The 23,439-nt window shown below is 35.8% G+C and overlaps 1 protein-coding gene across 2 annotated transcripts in view; it reads right to left on the bottom strand.

Annotated features, from left to right (window-relative positions):
* Nucleotides 1–23,439, bottom strand: part of LOC126975585 (fibrillin-1-like) — a 104,996-nt gene that overhangs the window by 35,439 nt on the left and 46,118 nt on the right. The window contains exons 3-19 of one of the 2 annotated variants that reach the window (XM_050823536.1): nt 18,815–18,897; nt 16,328–16,462; nt 15,167–15,271; nt 13,661–13,768; nt 11,760–11,938; nt 10,543–10,704; nt 9,680–9,767; nt 8,134–8,289; nt 6,780–6,954; nt 5,956–6,093; nt 5,422–5,538; nt 4,740–4,956; nt 3,775–3,985; nt 3,345–3,449; nt 2,726–2,985; nt 2,421–2,598; nt 523–630 (exon numbers count right to left, since the gene is read on the bottom strand). In XM_050823536.1, coding sequence (XP_050679493.1) covers nt 523–630; nt 2,421–2,598; nt 2,726–2,985; nt 3,345–3,449; nt 3,775–3,985; nt 4,740–4,956; nt 5,422–5,538; nt 5,956–6,093; nt 6,780–6,954; nt 8,134–8,289; nt 9,680–9,767; nt 10,543–10,704; nt 11,760–11,938; nt 13,661–13,768; nt 15,167–15,271; nt 16,328–16,462; nt 18,815–18,897 — 2,525 coding nt within the window. The remainder of the gene's footprint in view (nt 1–522; nt 631–2,420; nt 2,599–2,725; nt 2,986–3,344; nt 3,450–3,774; nt 3,986–4,739; nt 4,957–5,421; nt 5,539–5,955; nt 6,094–6,779; nt 6,955–8,133; nt 8,290–9,679; nt 9,768–10,542; nt 10,705–11,759; nt 11,939–13,660; nt 13,769–15,166; nt 15,272–16,327; nt 16,463–18,814; nt 18,898–23,439) is intronic. The other variant, XM_050823537.1, reaches the window with a different exon arrangement.

The following is a 23,439-nucleotide window of genomic DNA, read 5'->3' as shown; positions in this document are numbered from 1 at the left end:
ATATAGCTGAATATAATTTCCAATTCTTTATTACCCTTCAACTGGTCTACGAATATATTTTGAAATCTAAACAATTTGAGCCTGAATAATTTTTCTTCCTATTTTTATTTATTATTAATTATGACAATATGACTAATATCAGCCTCTTAAAACAATAAGTCAGTGAGGTAAGTGCGATATTATTATTTATATAGTGTCTGCTTAAAATATGACGTTTCATATTACTATCTATTTCTTGCTAAAGCAGAAACCATATGACAGTACAAAGCAGAACTATAATTGGCTACCGCAGACTAAACAAACTTCGACATGTAGATTCTGCCGTGAGAAGTGCTGGAATAACTTTACTTCGCGTTTGATAACATATGGGCACAGTTAATAAAAGATCCAAAAAGGGTCACTTTGTCCGTGGAAACAATAGCCACCCAAAAAGAAATACTATGAAATACATATACGTAAGCAAATAGTCCTTCGAGCCGAACGGCACTCGAAAGCGCTTAGTAAAATTTTGAGTAAACTGACCAAGACAGTGTCGCTGTGTGGGGTCTAGCACGAAGCCGTGCTCACATTCACACTCGTAGCTGCCGTGTGTGTTGATACAACGTCCGTTGTCGCAGGGGTTCGATTGTTCTGTTGAATTACACCAAACAAAAAACTGAGCTGAATTCTAAAGCAATTCACATCCTCACACTGAAAAAATATGCGCCGTGGTATTAACATTATTATAGCTTAAGTATAAATAATTTAAGCTTTCGGTATACTTTATTTTTACCAAATGCAAGTAATATTTAACTGAATACAGTTTATTTTTACGATATAATATGTAAATTAATCTGATATTGTTTATCAAATAATTGTAAAGTTTTATGTTTAAAAAAAAAGCTATTTATTCCAAAATTGACAAAAAAAAGATTTCAAATTTATTCTGGATTCTGAATACTGATTAAAATAAGTAATTTAGTATTTGGTATTAAACTTTTTATTAGTAGTTGATATTAGATTTTTGCTGGAGCAGTGTAATGGACACGGTTGCATGTTTTGAATGACTTTATCTCGTTAAAAGTTTAATACGTTGATAATCTTTGTCGATTTATTAATAATGACTGATAAATTAAAAGTAAAAACAAATGGCTAAGAAAATTTCGATAGTTGGATATTAAAAAGGGCCTCTTTTACATGATATCTTGAAATCTTAGCAGCCTTTAAATTTGTTGCATAGCATGTTGAACTTCACAAAATAGTTACGTTCGGGAAAACACAAACAAGAATTTTCTTGCATTTCAAAAGAGGCTCTTATGTCAAAATATGTTATAAGTAGATTTTAAAGCTATGTAAAATATCAATAATACTTTTTGGTATAATAAATTTTTCTGTACGTTAATGATCAATATTTTTTCGACTTTTCTTTGTAAATTTATACTTACGATGCCACTTTTCCTCGCCAATTGAGTTTAAGCCATAGTTTTACGAGAGGAATTTTTGAATATTACAGTACATCGAAATTCTCAAACTTCACATTTGAAATTTAAGAAATTTGAATGGCATTATTCTCTTTTTATCAATATATTACATATTTAATATATAAATAATTACACCATTTATTATTTATATTTTAGAGGATTATTGATATTTTAGATTATTGATTTTTTAGTATTATTTCTAGTCTAGTCGTGCAATTAGCAATAATAAAATGCGTTAAACATTCCCCTTTTTATGTAATGTCTCGATATAGGCTACATTCACTCGAGTCTTGAACACATAACTCATTAAAATACAAGTCATCCGTAGTACTGCAAAAGACAATCACAGATACCGATCAATTTCCTATAAAAGCCATGAATGAATCTATTAAATACCACATAAAAAGGCATAAAAGGCATTTATTTTCTCAAAATTGATTCCTTTAGAATTCTTTTTGATGTCATTTCTAATATACTGGATAGTAATATCGCTTCGGAAAATATGTGTTTGATTTTTATTATGTGTCTGAATGAATGGAAAAATTTAAGGTATTTCAGGGTCTTTACATAACATGATTAACAGGCTTCAGCGTAGGATTAAAACACTTGTAATTCAAACTGATCGCGCATTGACCTTCACACTGATCGTCTGTTGGGACCACAGAACAGTTTAAAGATATTTGGGACCCATATTACGTAGGTATATAAAATCATCTTGAAAACTACACAACGTGAAAAATGGGGTGCTTCCGTCAACTTGGGCGTCTTCCAAAAGTTGTCGGCTTTATCTCGGGCTAAAAAGCCAATAAATAGTAGAAATCACCCGAGCAGTATAGAGACCTAGAGACCGAGAGAGTAACAATCAAGTAGATATTCATGAGTGTGTTCGAGACTCAGCGGGTTATGTGACGTATTGGATGGAGCGTTGGCGGCGTTTCGGTGTGTGTGTGAGTGTGTAACCTGCACGGCTAAGGGGGGGAATGTCACCACGCTGGGCGAGGTCGTCGTAGAAGAGGGCCTCACCCTCGCACTCGTCCACGTCGCGGCACAGCTGCTCGGCCGGCTCGTGACGCGTGCCCGGCGGACACACGCATGTGAAGCTGCCCGCTGTGTTCCGACATTGGCCGCCCGTGCAGTACTAAAGAATTGAAAATAAAATATATGGAATATCAACAAGGGAAACCAGAAGACATGAAATATAATAAATTTGCGAAGAGATCTTCTCCTTAACTCATCATATCTAATAGAGTGATCAGGTAACTTACCGACTGATGCATATCACATTCATCGATATCCCTGCATATACCATCCGCATCGGGATGATATCCAGGGTCACATATGCACTTGTAACCTGGTTCCAGGTTCTCGCATGTTCCGTGCGGACAGATGCCTCGAATCATCGTGCACTCGTTGATGTCTGCACCACTGTTATCCTTGCTCGCTCCCTCCGGACACAGGACTTCATAGTCCTTTGTACCGCGGGCGGGGCACGCCTTGCAAGCTACACCCCAGCCCAGGTGGAGTCCTATTTAAAAATATAATGGTAAAAATTAATTTATCAAAGTTTCAGTTTTAGTTAAAGTTTCTGTTTCAGCTAATACTAAAATTTTGACAGAATAAGAGCACAAACGAAAAACCAGACGAGTAACAGGAGGCGATGTCGGCTTTACAAGTACTACACTCTTCTTCAGATTGGTTATACATGAAATAAAATGATTTGAAAATAACTCTGTAAAGAAACACCTCACATTAAAATGGAAAATCATGTTTAAAATGTGAGATGTGCTGTTGAAATTCGGCGGTTAGTGGTTGAGTCGTTTGCAGAGTACTGGAACCCCAACAATTGATGTAGCTAGATATTATACTTCATAGTATAATATTTACCTTTCCCTGCACTACAACAACACTGGGAACGGGTCACAGGTGCTGGCCCAGGACCGCTACACTGACCGTCTTCGAATTTCTCGTAACACAGATCTTGTACTTCATCTGAAACAAACATTCTCCCATTACCAAACTGATGATTATGATAAATAAATTATTTATAGTGTGATTAATTGATGGATCCAATGTACTCAATAACTTTTTTCAGCTTCGGTAAGTCGATATGTTTGATTAATTTTGTTGGATCACTTTTTTTAGATTGTAATTAAAATATTTCGTAAGAAGATGAATTTGCAAATAATGATACAAAAGTCGCGATGAGTTTCGTGCCAATTCTTCAAATTACAGCTGCACCTTTCTGAAGTGATGTTAATTGTAAAATAGAAAACTGTTTGACCTAAATGGATAGATTAATAAAGATTTGATATACCTAGACAGGTGCGGCCGTCGTTGCTGAGCGTGAAGCCGGGCAGACAGTCACAGCGGAAGGAGCCGGGCGTGTTGTGGCACCGACCGTTGCGGCACACACGCAGTTCCGAGCACTCGTCCACGTCGATACATGCGGCACGGTCCGGCGACGGACGGTAGCCTGCCTCGCACACGCACTGGAACGATCCCTCGCCATTCACGCAGCGACCGCCCTGCAAATAAAACAAAACATATAGAAAATAAAACTAGAAGCAAATATATCTTACAATGCAATCACCCACAGAATTGCACAACATTTTATTTATAATTCGCTAGTCCTAGTAGCTTTAAACAAAGAAAATATTCAAACTGATTAAAGTTGAGAGTAACACTACATTAATTTGAGTTTAAGAGCTTTTTGTGTTTCATTAATATATGAATGTATAATATACAAATACTACATCACACTTATTATAAAAACGAGAATAGTTAAATTTACTCTAAAATTAGTTGATAAATCAGCATTTGATTACATTGTGATGTGAAATAATTGTTAAAAAACATCGAATGGATACACGTGCGCTGAGACCTATAAATACGGCCATACTGTCGACACTCGAGGCTCGAGTTGAGTCAGATACGCTGACGTCACACATTTTAAAAACAATGCCGAGGTTCCTTCTCCATCATATATGATAATTATTAATTGATTGTATATCTTGGCCAGTGAGTTTATTATTTTCTATATTAACTCTGATATTGTGTAATGACCATTCAATAGTGTTAAGCCTAAGCGTTTTTAAAGAATGATTAATAAAATATAATATATATTCAAAAAAAAACAAATCCTAGGACTGTATTTATAATTTATACTGTGATTACATTAAATTAAATATCGTAATTACAAAGAATACTGATTAATAGTATGATTAATTGAATATAAAATATGTTCTACGAATATATTAACATAAGGCTCGAAGGACCAACCTGACACAAGCTCCTGTCGGCACACTCGTCGACGTCGGCACAGAAACCGGCCGCCGTACGCGCGAAGCCGGGCTCGCACAGACACTCGTAACCGCCAGGCGTGTTGCGGCAGCGTCCACGGCGACACACGCGCGGGTTGTCCGCACACTCGTCCACATCGGTACACGCGTGTCCCGTCTGTGTTGACTCGTAGCCGGGGTTGCAAGTGCATTCATATCTGCCATAAGTAAAATAATATACATCTTTCTTCCGTTTGGGATAGACATTGGATTTTTGGCGTCTGTTGAATCGAAAACTCGGGAGTCACCCAGGCGCCTTATAGATCTGACAGGTGATCCGAGATCTGGTACGGACCTCTGTCACAGAATAAGTTCAACAATCAGGCAGAGTTAAAGTTGCCAGCTTCTTGGGCACCTTACTTGCAGACTGCTTTAGTATATCGTTTATTTATATATGTATAATAAATAATTGGTTTATTTCAATGATACATTTCATATTTTCAATTATAATAATAAAATTTTTGAATAACACTTGTAATGTGGTGAATACTGTTCACTCATTATTTATGCGGATGTGTGCTGTTGTATGTTGTTATTTATTTAAGTCATACAAAACAAATTTACTTTGAATCGAAATTGCAAGAATAACTTTTACTAAAATCAATGTAATAAAATTATCGTACCCTCCGCCGATATTGGTGCACACGCCATTTGTGCACATTTCTCCGTCTGTCAATTCACACTCGTTCTTATCGCTGCATCGTAAACCATTCTCCACAGGATCAAATCCAGGGGGACACCTGGAAAACAAAAAAATATACTACAAAACGTGCTTCCTTCGCACAGGATGCTAGCCGATAAACTGGCATAGTTTTGACACCAATAGCGGCGTCGTAGGCAATAAAATTGTTGACCTACTGGGAATTAACATACGGGTATTTTAGCCCAAGGTGACCAGCGAAATAGCAGTGCCTGTCAGAATTTTGCATTTTCAGCAACTTTGCATTGTAATGACCGGGCCATATCATCTTACCATCAGGTTATTGTCACAGATATTTCAAATTCAATTAACTGAAGAAAATTTCAAGAAAAGCTAAATGTAAACGGTCAAGTTTAGAGTTTGTAGTTAGGATGAGTTGTGAGTATGTTTGGCCATATACAATTGATTGAAGTGTATATGATGGTGTATCTCGGGAGAACTAAAACAGTATACATACTTGCATTGGAAGCTCCCCGGGGTGTTAATGCAGGTACCACCCTTGCAGTACTGCAGTGCACATTCGTCAATGTCGATACACGTGGGGTTTCCATCTTGAAGAGTACTCTCCGCTCCCGTCCAACACGAACAAGAGTATCTGCAAACATTAAGCAATTCCCGTAAGCAATGAGCAGACTGGAGTGGTAAATAAGTTTTAATTATTGTCTGTAAGTTCAAGAGAGGGAGCCGTAGACCCTTAACAGAAAATTAATGTAGGACATGCCCCAATTTGAAGCTGCCAGCTTGTACACCGTGGCACAAATTCAGGTTTCTTTTTACGAAAGTAAGGGACGAGACGAGCAGGACGTTCAGCTGATGATAAATGATACGCCCTGCTCATGACAATGCAGTGCCGCTCAGGATTCTTGAGAAACCGAAAAATTCTTGACGACACTGCAATAATTGCACTCGTCACCTTGAAACATAAGATGTTAAGTCTTATTTGCCCAGTAATTTCACTAGCTACGGCGCCCTTCGGACCGAAACACAATAATGTTTACACATTACTGCTTCACGGTAGAAAAATACGCCGTTGCGGTACCCATAATCTAGCCGGCATCCTGTGCAAAGGAACCTCCCATATTCCATAAAACCCAGGACGTATTAGTAAGAATGAGCAAGTTACGTCCTTTGACAATTTAAACGTGCTTATTGCTGCACGTACAACAAAATATTATCGCCTTAACTAAAAGAAGTTACAGAAAATTAAATACTGTTTGATTGACTCTTTTAGATTTCTCTTAAAATAAGTCTTCGGTTTCTTTCCTTGATCCTTCCACTTACCCAACATCCTTATCAACACAGTCTCCCAGTCCACAGATACCGTTTCTCAGCATGCACTCGTTAATCTTAGCTATGGGGTGTGCGATTTCATCGCCGTCCCCGAAGCCACCACTTGTGTCATTTCGCCTCCAATCTGGCGGGATTGCACCGCCACCGCACAGGTGACTCCACTCCACTGAAAATTTTAACAGTTAAGGGTTTTATTCTATTCAAAATTTTCTTAGATCTTAAAACACAAATGATAAAGGGGGCGGCTCAACAATATCTAGCTCAAGTACAAGCAACTCTATTTTAAAATCAGATCTCTGAAGAGACAGGAAGCTAACAACGTTATACTTAGAATTACAACGTTATGATACTTGGCTGCTGATGAGTTTAAAGCAAAAGACTTAACAGAACCCAGTCTGTTCATTGGGAAAAGCCGGACCTCACTGATATAGCCCAGATGGTTGGGAAATGGAGGTGGTATATAGTTCGACGGACAGATGGCCGTTGGGCAGTAAATTCCTCGAAAGGCGGCCACGTACTGGAAGACGTAGTGTTGGTAGGCCCCCACAAGATGGACCGACGATCTGGTCAAGATCGCAGAAATAGGTTGGATAACCTTATCTTAGAATATTCACATTTCCATACATGCCTGATTTGCCACAGGAAAACAAAATAAGATATAATTTGAACAATATGTTAACTCTACTGTCTCATTCTAATTATTTGACATGTAATGATAATAAATTATCTAGTAAAATACAGATAATAGACATAAATAATATAAGTTTAATTATAAAAAATGTAATATATTGACATCTGATAGGTTACACCTATCTAATTATTATAAAGGACAGATAGCAAAATCGCTATCATATTATTTATTTTATAACACAGCCAACTATTTGGCAATCCCGTCTCCTGCTTCTTTTGAGCAGGTTAGTTGTAAGTTGATAAGCACTGCTTCTATTGAGCAGTGTGATAACTTTTTGGACTCCGCTTTTATTGAGCGGAGTAATAATTTAATAACCACTGCTTATAGAGCAGAGTATTAATTTAATAATTAATACTTTGTTAATGTTACTTTAATTGTAAAACATATTTTTGATGAAAAAAAAGCCCGCTAAGTTTGTTGCGCCCATTCTTCTCAGGCTTGAGGCATTCATTTTGGAATGGGTGGTAGTTTTTTTTTTGACTTTCAATAAGTGATGTCACATCCTATTTTGAATAAAAATATTTGAATTTGAATTAGAACCCATCATCATGGCAATCTTTGGGGAAGGCCTTTGTTCAGCAGTGAACGTCTACCGGCTTCTATGATGATGATGCCCGTTAAGTGTAGAAATGTTCTTTGGCGAGTGACACTCACTGGAGCCACGCGGCGGGCAAGGTGTGCAGAGCTGTCCCCAGGCGCGACCCATGTTGTACCCGCAGCAGCAGTCTCGGTTGGAGAGTGCCATGCCCAGCTTGTCACCGCACTCCCCCGTCTCACTCAGGTACGTGTAGCACGCGTCCACTCTCCCGTCTGGAAGTATCATTACATATTACACAATGCAAATAATTTATTTTATCTACACCCATGCTTTAAATCCTCTATTAAAGATTCTGAAACAGTTAGCTTATTGCCAACATTAAAACACCCAATGTTTTAATAACCATTACATCATCCAAAAGAGTGTTGTAATGTTGTACTGAATTTCATAACAACACTTTTATTTTTTTTCATTCCCTTCATGCTCAAAGAGTTTTAACAGACACACATTCGTATCCCCGCCATTTTTCTTCGATATTTTTATTGATTTGTTTACAAAAAATGAGCGATTAATTTCCAAAAGAACATAATATTCAAGTGAATTTTAATTATTGCACTTTCCAAAGGTAAATAACTACTAAAATATTTCTAATTCTTTCATTAATACTTAGTTTATTTGTATATAATCAGTAATGGTTGATATTAGGTTACTACTATGACTGGCTGTTTTAATGTTAGCAGTAAGCTAACTGTTTCAGAATCTTTTAGAGGATTCATATTATGGGTGAAGATAAAGTCTTGTATGCAACTGTTGATAATTAGGTATTAAAACACTCATGTGATACTATTATCACACTCGGCTTCGCCTCGTGAGATAAATCCACAACCGGTTTTTTAATACCCCTTATTACACAACAGTTGCATAAATAACTAATAATTCATGTATTTTCTTTATTCAATATTTTCGTGAGAAAATATTAAGTAATACTTATAGTTTTTATCAAACTATACCTTTAAATTTTTTCAAAGAAGTAACCTTGCTCTACAACTATGGAATAGCTATCGCAATAGGTAAACCATTCGTCATTTGATCGCTGATAGCAATTGTGACTCTAAGGCTGAGATCTATAGACCTTACTTAGATTTTACTTACGTAAAACGCAGCCAAGTGTGATAAAACGCGAGGTTGACTTTTGCATTGAGTTGTCTAAGCTTTACCTGAGCATAATTTTAGCCTTAATTTTTTTAATGATAATAAGGAACGAGACGAACACGACGTTCAACTGATAGTAATTCTTACACATTACTGCTTCACGGCAGAAATAGGCGCCGTTATGGTACCCATAATCAAGCCGGCATCCTGTGCAAAGTTGCCTCCCAAATATCACACCAATCCATGTGGTACCATTATTTCATTTATCTGACAGCTGTGAAAACGTCGAAAATATTTGAGATTTACAGTTAACCTCTATTTTGAGCAAAGCACGCGAACTACCACAAAGTGACGTACAAATCGTGAGTGTAAGACACAGCTTGTCACGCACACTAAAGTAATAATCCTGGCCTGTTCTCCTCGGTTGTCTAGCAGCAAGAGGCTCTAGTCGTATAAATTATCTATGGTACCAAATAAATTAATAGTAAATCTGTTTTTGAAATGACTCACCAATGCAAAATTTCTTATCCGGGCTCGGGATAAAGTGTGGATTACATAGACAGTAGTAATCACCTTCAGTGTTCACACATTTTCCATTCTGTAACATTATGGAGATTAATTACTTAGATATCAATTTGTAACTTTAATGTTACATATACCCACATTTCTCAGCATATCGAAGCAGCTTTAGGTATCTGAAGATTTTTTTAAAATAAAGATAAGGTTTTCATTTTTAACCGACTTAAAGAATGTGGAAGTATACAATTTGACATATTTTTATTGAAGTGAAACTTCTTCATCGACGTTTTAGAGACATTTCAATTCAATTTCAATGTCGTCACGATGTTCGGTTACGCGCCATGTTGTTTTTTTTATATGAAAATTCAGTATAGTGACGTAAAGAATAATATATTAGTCTGAAAGTAAACAATTTGTTATTTTTAAAGTAATATGCCTCACTTCTGCGATTAATTATACAAATTAAATTTGTAACCAAAATTTATAAGCGATGCAGGGCTCGAACCCGTGACCTCTCGGGTTCCATCCAAGTGCCCTTACCAACTGCGCCAACCGTTCGAGTAACATATAGTTCGTAAACTTCGAAAGTGATAAAATAAAAAGACTATCTGTATGCTATAGTAATAAATTAGCTTTAATTTAATACGTTTTTTTTTCTTAAGCCTTTTCTACCCAATCTCTGTTAATTTGTAAATAGTAGAAAAATTATATATTGTCATAAAGAAGTTTCACTTCTTACCATGTACTCTGTTATACACAAATTTTTTTTTGTGTGTAATAGAGTATCAAGCTGTGTTAAAAGTTATAAGAGTGACAAAGATTTGGTGAATTAAATAAATTAATTAGTAACTTACTGGACAAATGTCGGGGTCCTCACACTCATCGATATCCTCGCAGTTGTTGGAGACAGGATGCCGCCTTTGGCCGGCCGGACACTCGCAGGAGAACGATCCCACAGAGTTGATGCAGCGACCTCCCTCACACAGGCCGGGAACCGCTGCGCACTCGTCTATGTCCTGAAACGATGGTACACTCTCAATACTCACGCACTTTACTACACTTTATATATAAAGCCCTTAAAGGGAAATGGCATTACGTGAGTGATTTTACAGGATTATTTTAGCTACAAAAAATTTTTAGAGATGTTATTTCATTTGATAATTTATACGTCTAGATAGAACCTCTTGCTGATAGGCAGGGCATGTCAACAGGCCATGTTTATTGCTTTAGTGTGCGTGACAAGCTACGTCGTGTGTTAACAGCTGTCACAGTTTATCTAGACGAGTAAATAATATAATAATAAAATATAATATTTAAAATACAGTTTTCAGACTTGTTTTATTTGTGCGATACTTGTTAAATTTGTATATTTCTATATTGTTTATCAAGTAATATGTATTTGCTAAGGAAGTTGCAAGATATTCCCAATACAAGTGTACTAAGACAACTTACTGGGAAGTCTCAACCACTAATATGTATATGCAATGTTTGAAATAAACGAAATTTATTCTATATATTATCTAAGGTTTTTTCATATAGAGAGGATGAAAATGGCTTGAATGTTCAAGACGGAAATTTTGAGAAAGGTAAACCTGTCATTTTATCCAGCTAGGTACTTAAACCTAGGTGAACGATTATAGGGGACGTGATTGATAAGAGTAATGCGAGTAAAAGATGCCACGGAGGTGTCGCAGTATCATGCCTAATGGAATAAGTGATTACATTTATAAACCACAATATTATTATTGTAGAGACTTTCAGCTTTCTGACACAAAACAACTGAAAATATACTTAATAAATTGAAGCAAAGTGAGAAGCGCTACTTGATTTACTTAAAACGCAATCATTAATATTTTATTGCTATGTAATAACTTATAAATTATGTAAGTATCTGTATTGTTTCTTTACAAAACATCTATCTACTAATCTATATTAGATTAACATCTACAAATTTTCCAATTACAATGGACAAATATTAAAATGATTAAGTATTGATGTTCATGGAACATTTCTATGGTAAACAAACCCTCTTTGTTTGCTTTACATTCAAAAGGATATTGGAGCAACTCACTTGACATTCTTTAGTAGCCAGGTTCCTGAGATGTCCCTGGGGACAGTCGAGGTCCCCGCAACGCTCGCAGGGGTGTCCCCAGGCCACGCCCACTGTCGCACAACATAGTTGTTTCGTGCAAACCACGCCCTCTAGAGCTCCAGTACACAAAGCACCGCGGGTGTCAGTGTAGCACGGACCTGGAACACACCAAACACAGAATTCGTATTTATTCCTTATGATAATAAGGGACGAGACGAGCAGAACGTTCAGCTGATGTTAATTGATACGCCCTGGACATTACAATGCAGTCCCGCTCAGGATTCTTGAGAAACCCAAATATTCTTAGCGGCACTACAATACCTTGAGACATTAAATGTTAAGTCTCATTTTTCCAATAATTTCACTAGCTACGGCACCCTTCACACCGAAACAAAAAAAGTCGCCGTTGTGGTATCCATAATCTAACCGGCATCCTGTTCGACGGAGCCTTCCACTGGTAAATGTCCTTAGTCACCTCTTACAACATCATTTCCCTATTGTTTTGATGCCCCGGGGAAGCACAAGGCACGTCGTATTTATTCATTCAAATACCAACTCAAACATTTGATCACATGATATTTATTTTAATTGGTAGGTAATGTAGAAAATTTTGGGGGAGGCCTTTGTCCAGCAGTGGATTTCTTTCGACTGATGATAATGATGGCTCGCCTATTGGTGAGTAATCACCACTCATACTCACTTGCAACACCTAAGGAATCAGGAACGTTACCAATATTTTGTCTAGAAAAGCACGTAGAACTGAATTGATCTGCTTACTCTTCTCATACATACAACTACTCCTTCCTACTGCTGTTGCTGACAAATACACAAACAATACTATAAAATAGTTCTATATCCATGGTTCCGTTGCTAAAAAATGACGTAACTTATTACCTCAAAATAAAATTAGGCCATGCTTACGTGATCTAGATTCTAGATAAGAAAGAGCTTTATATCGACCTCTTAGCAAACATTTCAAGGTTAAATGTAAGAATTATAATAAGAGTGATAATTATAATTACTGCTGGATCTGAGATGTTAACAATCATCATCATTTAGATCAATTTAGAAGTGTGATATATTAAGTCATCATTCGCAGTTTGCAGCTCAATTACGAGTATATTTATAGATACATATTCAATATAGTATATTTGTAAAACACAGCTGAATCATTAAACAGGTTATCGTAATTTACTATCGATTCTAAGCTCTTACAACTTTAGATGTACCTATCAGCAATGCATTTTCGTTTCTTTTACCAGCAACAGTCAGCCAATATACCAACATGTATTCTAGAACATCTGTCCCATTATTCCATCAGTTTCCATCATCAAATGCTAACGTGCCTTTATTTTTGTATCTTCTCTCTATGGTTATCCTGTTTCATAATTTCAGTAATTTTTGATGACTCAGCCATTTCGAATTGTTTTTCATTTGTGTCACTTATGTTTTTGCGCGATATCATCATGCAGGAATCACTAAGTTAAAATCTTGCTGAATAGTGCTGGATTATGATATTAAACGTTTTTGGATTACAATCTATAGCACAGCACGTATTAAGATTTAGATAAGGATATTCTTGTCTTGCTAGCGGAAGCTTTTGTACCTTTTGGTTTAGTATGCCTAAAGATAAATAAAATAAACGTGGTTTGTTGTAGGAGCTAAGTACTTGTTTTTGGTTAATCTGTAAATAAATCCACTAAAAGATCTCTTCATTTACATCTGTCTCTTTAACTTATATGACGATTGCGTAACAAGTTTACGTTTGCAGTTTTGAAGCTACAAAACTATGGAGCTTCTAAAAGAAATGGCAGGGAATTTCTTCAAGGGACTAACTGATATTGTGTATTTGAAATGTACAGTAATATAAGAGTACATACCGGTTCGTCGATCGATCTCACAGCGAGTGCCTGACAGTCCGTGGAAGCACACGCAGCGATCGGGCGCGATGCAGCGGCCCCCGTGGAGACACGGCTCGCGGCATATCGCTGTACATTATTACTTGTTACAGTCTATTATCACTTTTAAGTCCAATCTATATATATAAAAATGAATTGCTGTTCGTTAGTCTCGCTAAAACTCGAGAACGGCTGGACCGATTTGGCAAATTTAGGTCTTGAATTATTTGTGGAAGTCCAGAGAAGGTTTAAAAGGTGAATAAATAGGAAAATCCTCGGTATTAATTCCTTTAAATTCCTTTGATGTGTCCATACATAATTTCTATGAGAGAATTTATTGACGCACGGTTTGACAATTCTGCTGTGAAACAATTTCATTACGACAGCAGGGTGCATATTTTACGAAGTAATTCTTGATGTTAATATAATATATTATTAACAAATACATAAAAAAACATTATTTTATTTATTATATACAGAACAACGTCTGTCGGGTCAACTAGTTTTAAATAATTATTAATTTTCTTTATCAAAATATTAGTTTCCAAGATAACTTTAAAAATCTAAAATTAGAAACTAAGAAAATCAAAAAAGGTCTCCATTTAATAAACCTTGTGTAGGTAGAATTAAGAATAATGACATTATACTAACATATAATATGTCAAGGGTACCATGTGGTACTATCGCAGTACAATATATAATACTATGTCTATCTTGAATAGTACTTTCATTTAAATTAATTTAATGAATGTACATGGTGTAAATGGAATACGTAATACGAAGGAAGCCGGACCTAGTGCGTAAACTACTATAGAGATAGTTCTACGACTACTCCAGACCGTGTTTTCACGGATATGGATCGGACCTGGTGCGAAAGCGCTCTAATAGTGTTTAGAGGAACGAAACAAAAATAAAGGCCTTTCGTATGCTTGGCCTTCTTTATAAATGTCTTGTAAAATCTATCTTAGAATATGGCTCAATTGTTTGGAATCCATTTTATGTGAAAAAACTTGAAAATAGCATAGCAGTATACCTACACTTACTTGAAAATCGTCGAACAGAGCGAGATATTAAATTTATGAAAAAAATTCTTAACTAATTTATAGACTCCATTTAAAAAAAAATTTTTACTTCAGATGTCCTAAGGTTGGTACTAGAAATAAGTCATTGTTTTATATCCCATCAACAAGTAAAATGTGCAAAATAATATAAAAGTTAATAATATTGATTCATATACTTGCTCGATCACACAGTTTAAAAAAAATATTATAGAATACTTGTATTTATAATTTCCTTTAAGCTAGCAATAATCCGTTTGTTGCATTTTTCTTCAAAACGTTTGTAAGTATTTTTTTTTTGTTTGTCATGACTTTGACTTCTCAAATGATATGTTAATTAGTGGAAACTTTATAGGTGTGTGTGCAATCTTTTATGTATTTTTGTAAATGTTTTGAATACTATTTGTTTCCCAAATATAAGTAATCTTACGTTCGGTACAGAACTCCCCGCTCCAGCCGGGTGCGCAGGCGCATGTCCCGTTGGTGCACGACCCGCCGTTCATGCAGATGCGGCGACATCCGCCCCGAGCACGAACTGCACACAGATTACACAATAAATAAATGTCAGAGTGACAGAGTATACATAAAAAATATAGAATAAATTCAATATTATGTGAGATATGAAAATTCTTCTCATATTATTATTAGGTATATTAGACAGACGACTCCTTTCACAACTGTAAGTATCTATAGAAAAAACTTAAAATATATTTAATTTTAATGTTTTTGAACAATTTATGATTTGATAATAATATATCATCAAAGCGTAAATTGTTCATAAATTACTTACTATAATTTCTATTTACATAAAATTTTATGGAGGCTCTGCAAGTTCTACATTTATATACAAACTTTTTACAAAATGTAATTTAGCAGATTGTTATTCATGTTAAAGAGTCTATAGATGGAGAACTATCTCTTGATATATGATAAATTTGTTTTGTATTTGATCAGATTTTAATTTCATTTCAATATATTTTTCGTATTATTAGTGAATTGTCCCACTGCAGCAGACAAAGCGATGTACCATCGACTTTTTAGAATCGAATAGTAAATAAGACATAAAAGATGTAGATTCCGTGCTTACAAACGAGATATAGTTTACAAGTTTATCGCTGACTACTCACACTGCCCGGCTCTATTATTCTCACTACTAGACGCAGCGACAAGAAGTATTAAAATACTCGCTTGGAGGTCAAAAAGACTAGCCGTGCGTCTCCCACCGGTCATTCTCTTCTGCTACTTACTACGACTGCGGCAGTATCGCCTGCGCTCGTACGCTCGTTATTTCTAGCCACAAAACTATCGGAACTAAATTCGCTTCTAACTGCTCGCAAAGTCGTTTCAATAGCCTAACTATAATCGCTTCTCGTTCATTTATTTATTTTATTATTCATTTCATGTTTATATGTATTTATGTATGTTTAAGTAAGTATATTGTATTAAATATATCGTTGTCTTGTACCCAAAGTACTGGTTATGCCTTGTTTGGGCCAAGATAATTTGTGTAAAAGTGTGTCAATATTATTATTATTATTTCCGACAATGGAACAAGTCCTTAAGCACGTTCACAGTAGATCGCCATAGTTACCAGGGTACGGGTAGTATCCTCCTCCACCACCCCCTCCCCCGGGGAAGCACGAGGGTGCCTCCACCCCACCGGGACAGCGACACATGTTCGGCGCTATACACGAACCTGGCGAACCGCAGTCCGGACGACATAAAGCTGGAAATAACAAATGTAATATTACATATCCATAAAAGATCTTAACCAATCCAAATTTTAGTATCATAGTACAAGACGACCTAAGGAGCAGCGTAATGGGATACAACAGGCCATCATTGAAGCCTTTTGATTAATGATAGGTCTCTGGTTAACATGTGCCTGTCCTATTCAGTCTGTTATCCTTATTCTCCAACTCACTTCAAACCAGAAGAACAGTACAAATGGACTGCTATTTTGCAGCAGAAACAGGTGTCATTGCAGTACTGTCCCAGACTAACACTGTTAATTTAATACATCGTATTATAACAATATAAAATGATATAACAGATTTCAAACATCACTATCTGGAGCTACGGCATACCTACAGAGAGGTTTTCATGGAACTTTCTTCCATGCTCAACCAAATAGTTGAACTTCCTTGTGGTTTATTTCGTGTAAAAAGTATGTTTGCCTAACTTATAAATTCAAAGTGTTATATTCAAAATTGTATTTTGGAGTAACTTGGTAAATTAAATTGGTCTTATTAATAAAACAGTTTGTAGATATTTGCGGTATACAATGAAAAGGCTCCGACATTGAGATAGGCGCACTACAGGGTTCGATCTTTGGCCCGTTTTTCTTTTTAGTCTATATTAACGATCTTCCATTTATGTTAAAGAAATTTGCTGATGACACGTCACTTTTATTCTATTTCTATCGACCTGAAAACACTGCGCAAGTATCAATCAAGTACTTTTCTTCCACTGCTAGCTAACTTGTGCCTATCTTATTCTGCGCAAGTATCAAGTACAAGTCCCTTCAGTCGTGTACATGTGGCAGAGTGATTCTGGCCATGCGGTTATGATTTCTATTGGCTGCTTTTATAGCGATGATTTTCCATGTCTGTCAGCTAGTTGCGTTGTATGATCAGGCAACGATGGGACTCTCAGTAGCAGTTTTACCCAATGTGACGTGACAGATGTCCTACTGCAACACTTGATTCGCCCTTTACTTCAACCAATTATTTGTACTTCCCATCAAGAATCGTAATCTATATATGTATATAAAAATGAATTGCTGTTCGTTAGTCTCGCTAAAATTCGAGAATGGCTGGACCGATTTGGCTAATTTTGGTCTTGAATTATTTGTGGAAATCCAGGGAAGGTTTAAATCTACATCTATATATATAAAAATGAATTGCTGGTCGTTAGTCTCGCTAAAACTCGAGACCGGCTGGACCGATTTGGCTAATTTTGGTCTTGAATTATTTGAGGAAGTCCAGGGAAGGTTTAAGTCTATATCTATATATATATATATAATTCTTGTGTGCGTGTGTATGTCACTGAACTCCTCCTAGACCGATTTGAAATGTGAATAAATATGAAAATGCTCGGAATTTAAAAAACAACGATTTTGATGTCCCCCGTCCTTCAGAAATCAAATTAAAATAGTCGTTTATAATGAATAACTAATTAGATCATAACTGTGTCTGTCTGTCAATATCAAATTGAAACCTTATCAATAGCCAGTATTTCTAGAAAAATCGAATATAATAATAAAATTTCATTCATACCGAGTATTTCTTTTATTTGTTTTAATAAAAAAATGATTCCCTTTGTTTGTTTTAAATTTAATTTATACAAAAGCTTAGGTCTTTTTTATCGATTGAGTCATTACGAAGTCTACTTATTTAAGTAGCTGTTACCCGTGACTTCGGACATATTCATCAGTAACTATATTAGTGGATGTTTCAATGCTGCCTCATGCATTTATACAAAAATTGGAGCTTTCGTAAGAAGTTACTTTGTAAATTAAGTCTTTTAATTTTTCGGGTTAATATATTATAGCCTATGAAACTCACAATGTGGCTATTGGTAACAGAAATTTTAAAATCGGTTCAGTAGATCCAGAGTTTAGCCTCTACAATCTCACAAACTTTACCTCTTTATAATATAAGAATAGATTAAGTTAGTAAGTATATAAAATTAGGTTATAAATGCTAAATGTTATAAAATTCAAGGTGCTTTCTAATACGTGTAGTAAGTGCTGAAGCTGTGAAATGAGCTTCCTTTCGCGGCGTTTCCAGGGCGGTACGACATGGGTACCTTCAAATAAAGCACGTACACCTGTTATTCCTGAGAGAATGTGGGCGGCGGTGATCACTTAACACCAGGTGACCCGTACGCTCGTTTGTCCTACGTTTTCAAAAAGAAGGTTATATAAAATGTTTGAAGATAATGTTCTACTTCTTCGCGTTCCGTGGTCGCTAACCTTCGGTGAGGAGAAACAGCGATTAAGAACTCACAAAACCCCTCTCTCAGGTTTTCAGCCATTTTGAATATTTAGATGATTATTAAAATGGAGATCACTTACGAACTACGCATAGTAACGAGTTGGGTCTGGACGTCCACCCTGGACAGCAATGCGTGCTGTTACGACTGCGGCACACGTGGGGCCTGAAACAAACAAATAATAAATAAATAGCTAAGTCTGTTGGATGAATGAGGGCAGCGCGGATCCATCGTCATTGCGGTCTTTGGGGGAGGCCTTCGTCCAGCAGTGGACGTCTTCCATCTGAAATGATGAATGATGAGCTAAATCTGTGAGTTGATCCTAGGAACAATGCCGCATGAAACTATACTATTACGCCACAAACGAAAAAACTCGTGAAAATTTACCGAATTACATAATTGTTTGTAAAGATAATAATATAAGGACCAGGTCAGGGTTTGAACAGCTTACAAAGATGCACGTTCCCTTCGATTATTGGTCCGAAAAATTGGTAAACGGTGAGTGTTCCGAAGAGCTGTTTGACCTGGTTCCTGCCGCCGAAATCCTTCTTCACACGACACGCCACAAAGATATCATCCCCACGATCTTGATGAGTGGCGTTCCTCTACAGTGCGGTTTTCAAGGAACTTTCTTCCAAGTGGATTGGGTTGGTCAGGATACGACATAGATACCTTAAAATGCGTACACCTTTCTAAAAGTTCGGCAACGCTCCTGTGAATCCTCAGGTGTAGCAAGCTAATGTGGGCGGTGGTGATCACTTAACATCAGGTGAGCTGTCCCCCTCATAAGTGACCTTTATTTACCCAAAATGAATAAAGTGATTTTAATTTTATTATATTTGTAGCTAGAAAACCAAGCATAAATTTTGTTACTATCCGCGATACAATGCTTAGAAAAGTGTACCAAGAATACTGGCAGCATTTCCGCTTTGCATAGCTAGACTGATCTATTGACCAAAATAGCTGCCAGCGCTTGGGTTTCCAGTAGCCCTATTGAAGTGTGTAGATCTGCGACCCCGCCGTGCTAAGTATTTCGACGGCACAAAGATATAACACTCACTGAGACCGACATATTTGCGACATATGCTGTCTTCGGCAATCGAAGCAGCAGCCCACGCACCAACTTATACTTTATATATATTGTTTCAAAAGTGTGTTCATACTTTTAAGTGGATACAGCTAAGAGCTAACGTCAAGCAGAAGTTGTAAACATTTGTTCAAACTGGTAATTAGTTAAACAAGTGTGTAAACGCTAATGATAGGAGTCACCTTGGGAACGTCGCTCCCACGATCATGGCGAGTCAGAGACACAATTCGCTGCGCTTCTTGTTGATCGCATCATTGCATCTGGGTCAAGCGGCCATACATCCTATTAAACCTTTAATTGATCACCCAACATCATCACTAAATTAATTTTGCATAACTTTGTGCGGTTTTCAAGGATCCCTCTCCGATTATGGAATGAGTCATTATCGTTCGGCTTGAATATTTCGCGTTGGATAGAAATGTTGGTTCTGTCTGTATCTTTTAACGCATGCATCACGGGAGTTCAAAATCAAATATTTTTATTCAAAATAGGATTTATTATCACTTATTGAACGTCAAAATCTACCACCCATGCAAAAGAGACTACCTCAGACCTGAGAAGAATGGGTGCAAGAAACTCACACGGCTTTTTTTTATATAAAATATGGATTACAATGTAATATCGTACAATAAACGTTTATAATTAAAGAGCCTGAGGGTGTTCGCTTTATTCACAGTCCGTGGTGTCATTAAGAAAATCGTTTATGCTATAATAACCTTTCCCACACAAACGTTGTTTAACAATTCTTTTAAATTTCGTAACACATTTGTTTTGTACATTTTCTGGGATCATATTGTAGAAGCATATGCATCGCCCAACAAAAGACTTGCTAACTCGACCAGACCGTTAGTAGGCATAACAAGTTTATGTATGTTCCTCGTGTTAACATTATGAATGTCACAGTTTCTAGAAAATTCCTCAATGTGCTTATGAACATACAGAACATTATCAAAAATGTGTTGAGAAGCAACAGTCAAAATGTTTATTTCTTTAAATTTTTCTCTTAATGATTCTTTAGGACCTAATCGCGCGAATAGCCCTCTTCTGCAGCACAAAGATAGTATTTATATCGGCCGCACTGCCCCATAACAATATACCATAGGACATAATACTATGAAAATAACTAAAGAATACTAATCTCGCCGTATCTATGTCAGTTAACCGTCTAATTTTCTTAACCGCATATGCTGCAGAACTAAGCCTATTCGCCAATCCTTCAATATTGGGGCCCCACTGCAATTTGGAATCAAGAGTAATGCCAAGAAATACAGCAGATTCCACTGGTTTTACAACCTCTCCATTTAATAAAATATTCGCATCTACATTTTTGACATTTGGCGCGGTGAATTTAATATATTTGGTTTTATGACTATTTAACAATAAGTTATTGGCGCTAAACCTTGATTTTTTGAAATATTATTGGCAAATTCCTATAAAACAGTGTTTTTTTCATTTTCTACAGAACAACGTCTGTCGAGTCAGCTAGTATTTATACATATTTTATCAAAAATTTTACTTCCGTTATATAGATTGATGACACCTCTGTTTATCTCTTTATTAGTGATATACCGATGTATACTCGTATTATACAATAAAATGTAGATTAAATTTTCACGTTTTTTTTATTACCTCTTGATAGTTTGAACTCTCGGTTATCTATTAGATACTGACTAGTAACCCAGTGAAACACACAGAACACACTATCTTCACTACTTTCTTTATTCTGTGGTATAACAGCATCAATATATATTTTTAAATACCAAGAATAATTCTAAATGTGATTAACATCTCGTGTAAACAATTAATGAAATAATATGAATGACAAAATATTGGCTATAAGTTTGTTATAAATGCTTATTGTGTACCAAACAAATCTTTAGTAAAAGACTGGTAATAGGTACCTGACTGTATAAGTGTACTGAGGTTTTAGTTGCCAAGAGATTGCTATTTCCGATAAATTTACGCGACAAATAAGGCTCTCTTAATTCTAGATTCGTCGCACTGCCTCGTAAATACCAAAGTCACAGTGCATGTAAATGTACTGTATCTTACTACGTTTTTTCACGTATCTCAGAAATACCCATTTAGATCTTTCTAGGACGACGCGTTTTTCCGAATTTTATCAGCCATTGCCCTTCAGGTATATCTAATTTTTGACCCTTTACACTTTATTTATTTATTATTAATCAATAATAAATAACATATTCATGTAATATTTATTATTCTATATCTTTACTTATTACCGTACGTATTCTAGTACATTATATTTCTCTGGGTGATAAACAGATATGTTAATTTTGTAATTCTTCATATACACTCATGCGAGTGACATAAATTATTGCATTATTTATACATACGAAAAAATTTCCTAATTAATAATAATAATCATATATAAAAACAACTAAATTATTTTAATACAAATTACGATAAATCTTTTCATATCTTGAAATCACTTAACACCCCATTGTATATCAGAATTTACTTTCAACTCTTTCTTCAACTTAATAATAGTATTTTCTCTGATTAATGCGAGTGTCACATTCAAATAAAACACTTTTTAAAGGATTTAAACGTGTGTAGTGTTGTGGGAGGCCTTTGTCCAGCAGTAGACGTCATCCGGCTGAAATGTTGATGATCATAAAACTTCATAATGACAACTACCTATGACAAATACTCTATAAATAATCTTGACTCATTGTATCTGCAGTCCCCCTGAAAACGAGATCTGGAAAGGTCTTGAAACGCCGGGTTAGATAAAATAATAATAAAAATGTAACTTTTACGCAAAAATCCAATTTAAACCAAAGTTACAGTTGCACGCGTTTTAATCCTTTAAACAGTGTTTTATTATAAAATATAATAATAATTATTAGTTCGATAAAATATTAAAATATTTTAGTTATAGATTTAAAAGTGTCATCACACTGTCATTTTATAAATCTACCTACCTAACTGTATTATGACAGGTGATCCCTTATATAACTCATAAGACATGATCAAGGCTGTGAGGGTCGGGAAGGCGACGACTAGTTAGTTTTCACGCTCACCAATTTTGTAACCGCATTCGTTACGGCTAGTAACCAGAACGGGTCACAAAGTTAATAAGATCTGGCACAATTTAGGCGTAATTCAAGGACGATCCCAGTACGGTGCGTAATTATATATGAAGTTTAGTTCGTGGGTTACCTGTCTATGGGTAAATTTATTGGCGTACTTAATAGCCGTGTTCGTACGAAATTAAGATGATTGCTCGGCAATGGCTACCTCCTACATTCCGACTACATAATTGCATGGTGTAACAAGTGTAATTTACAATAAATATTTAATTATACGTAGGTTATTGATATTTGTTTAAGCTTCATTTAAGTTGGTCTTCAACAGTATATTATTTTATTCTAGTTGATGAATTTCATTACTGATACGAGTATATCGTCGAAGATTCTGTTTAAGAGATATTCTTAACTTCTAACTTTTCAATCAGTATGGTTGTAGGTATGTATATAATACACACATCAAAAAAGTCTAATAAGCAACATGCATGATATTACAAATGTACCATTATATTAATTAATTTCTAAGTCTTTATTCACTCAAAGTGCATAGGTATGCAAACTTTTTTG

This window comes from Leptidea sinapis, chromosome 36 (genome assembly GCF_905404315.1).
Source record: "Leptidea sinapis chromosome 36, ilLepSina1.1, whole genome shotgun sequence".
NCBI lineage: Eukaryota > Metazoa > Arthropoda > Insecta > Lepidoptera > Pieridae > Leptidea > Leptidea sinapis.
This window is presented reverse-complemented; position numbering and strand designations above follow the sequence as displayed.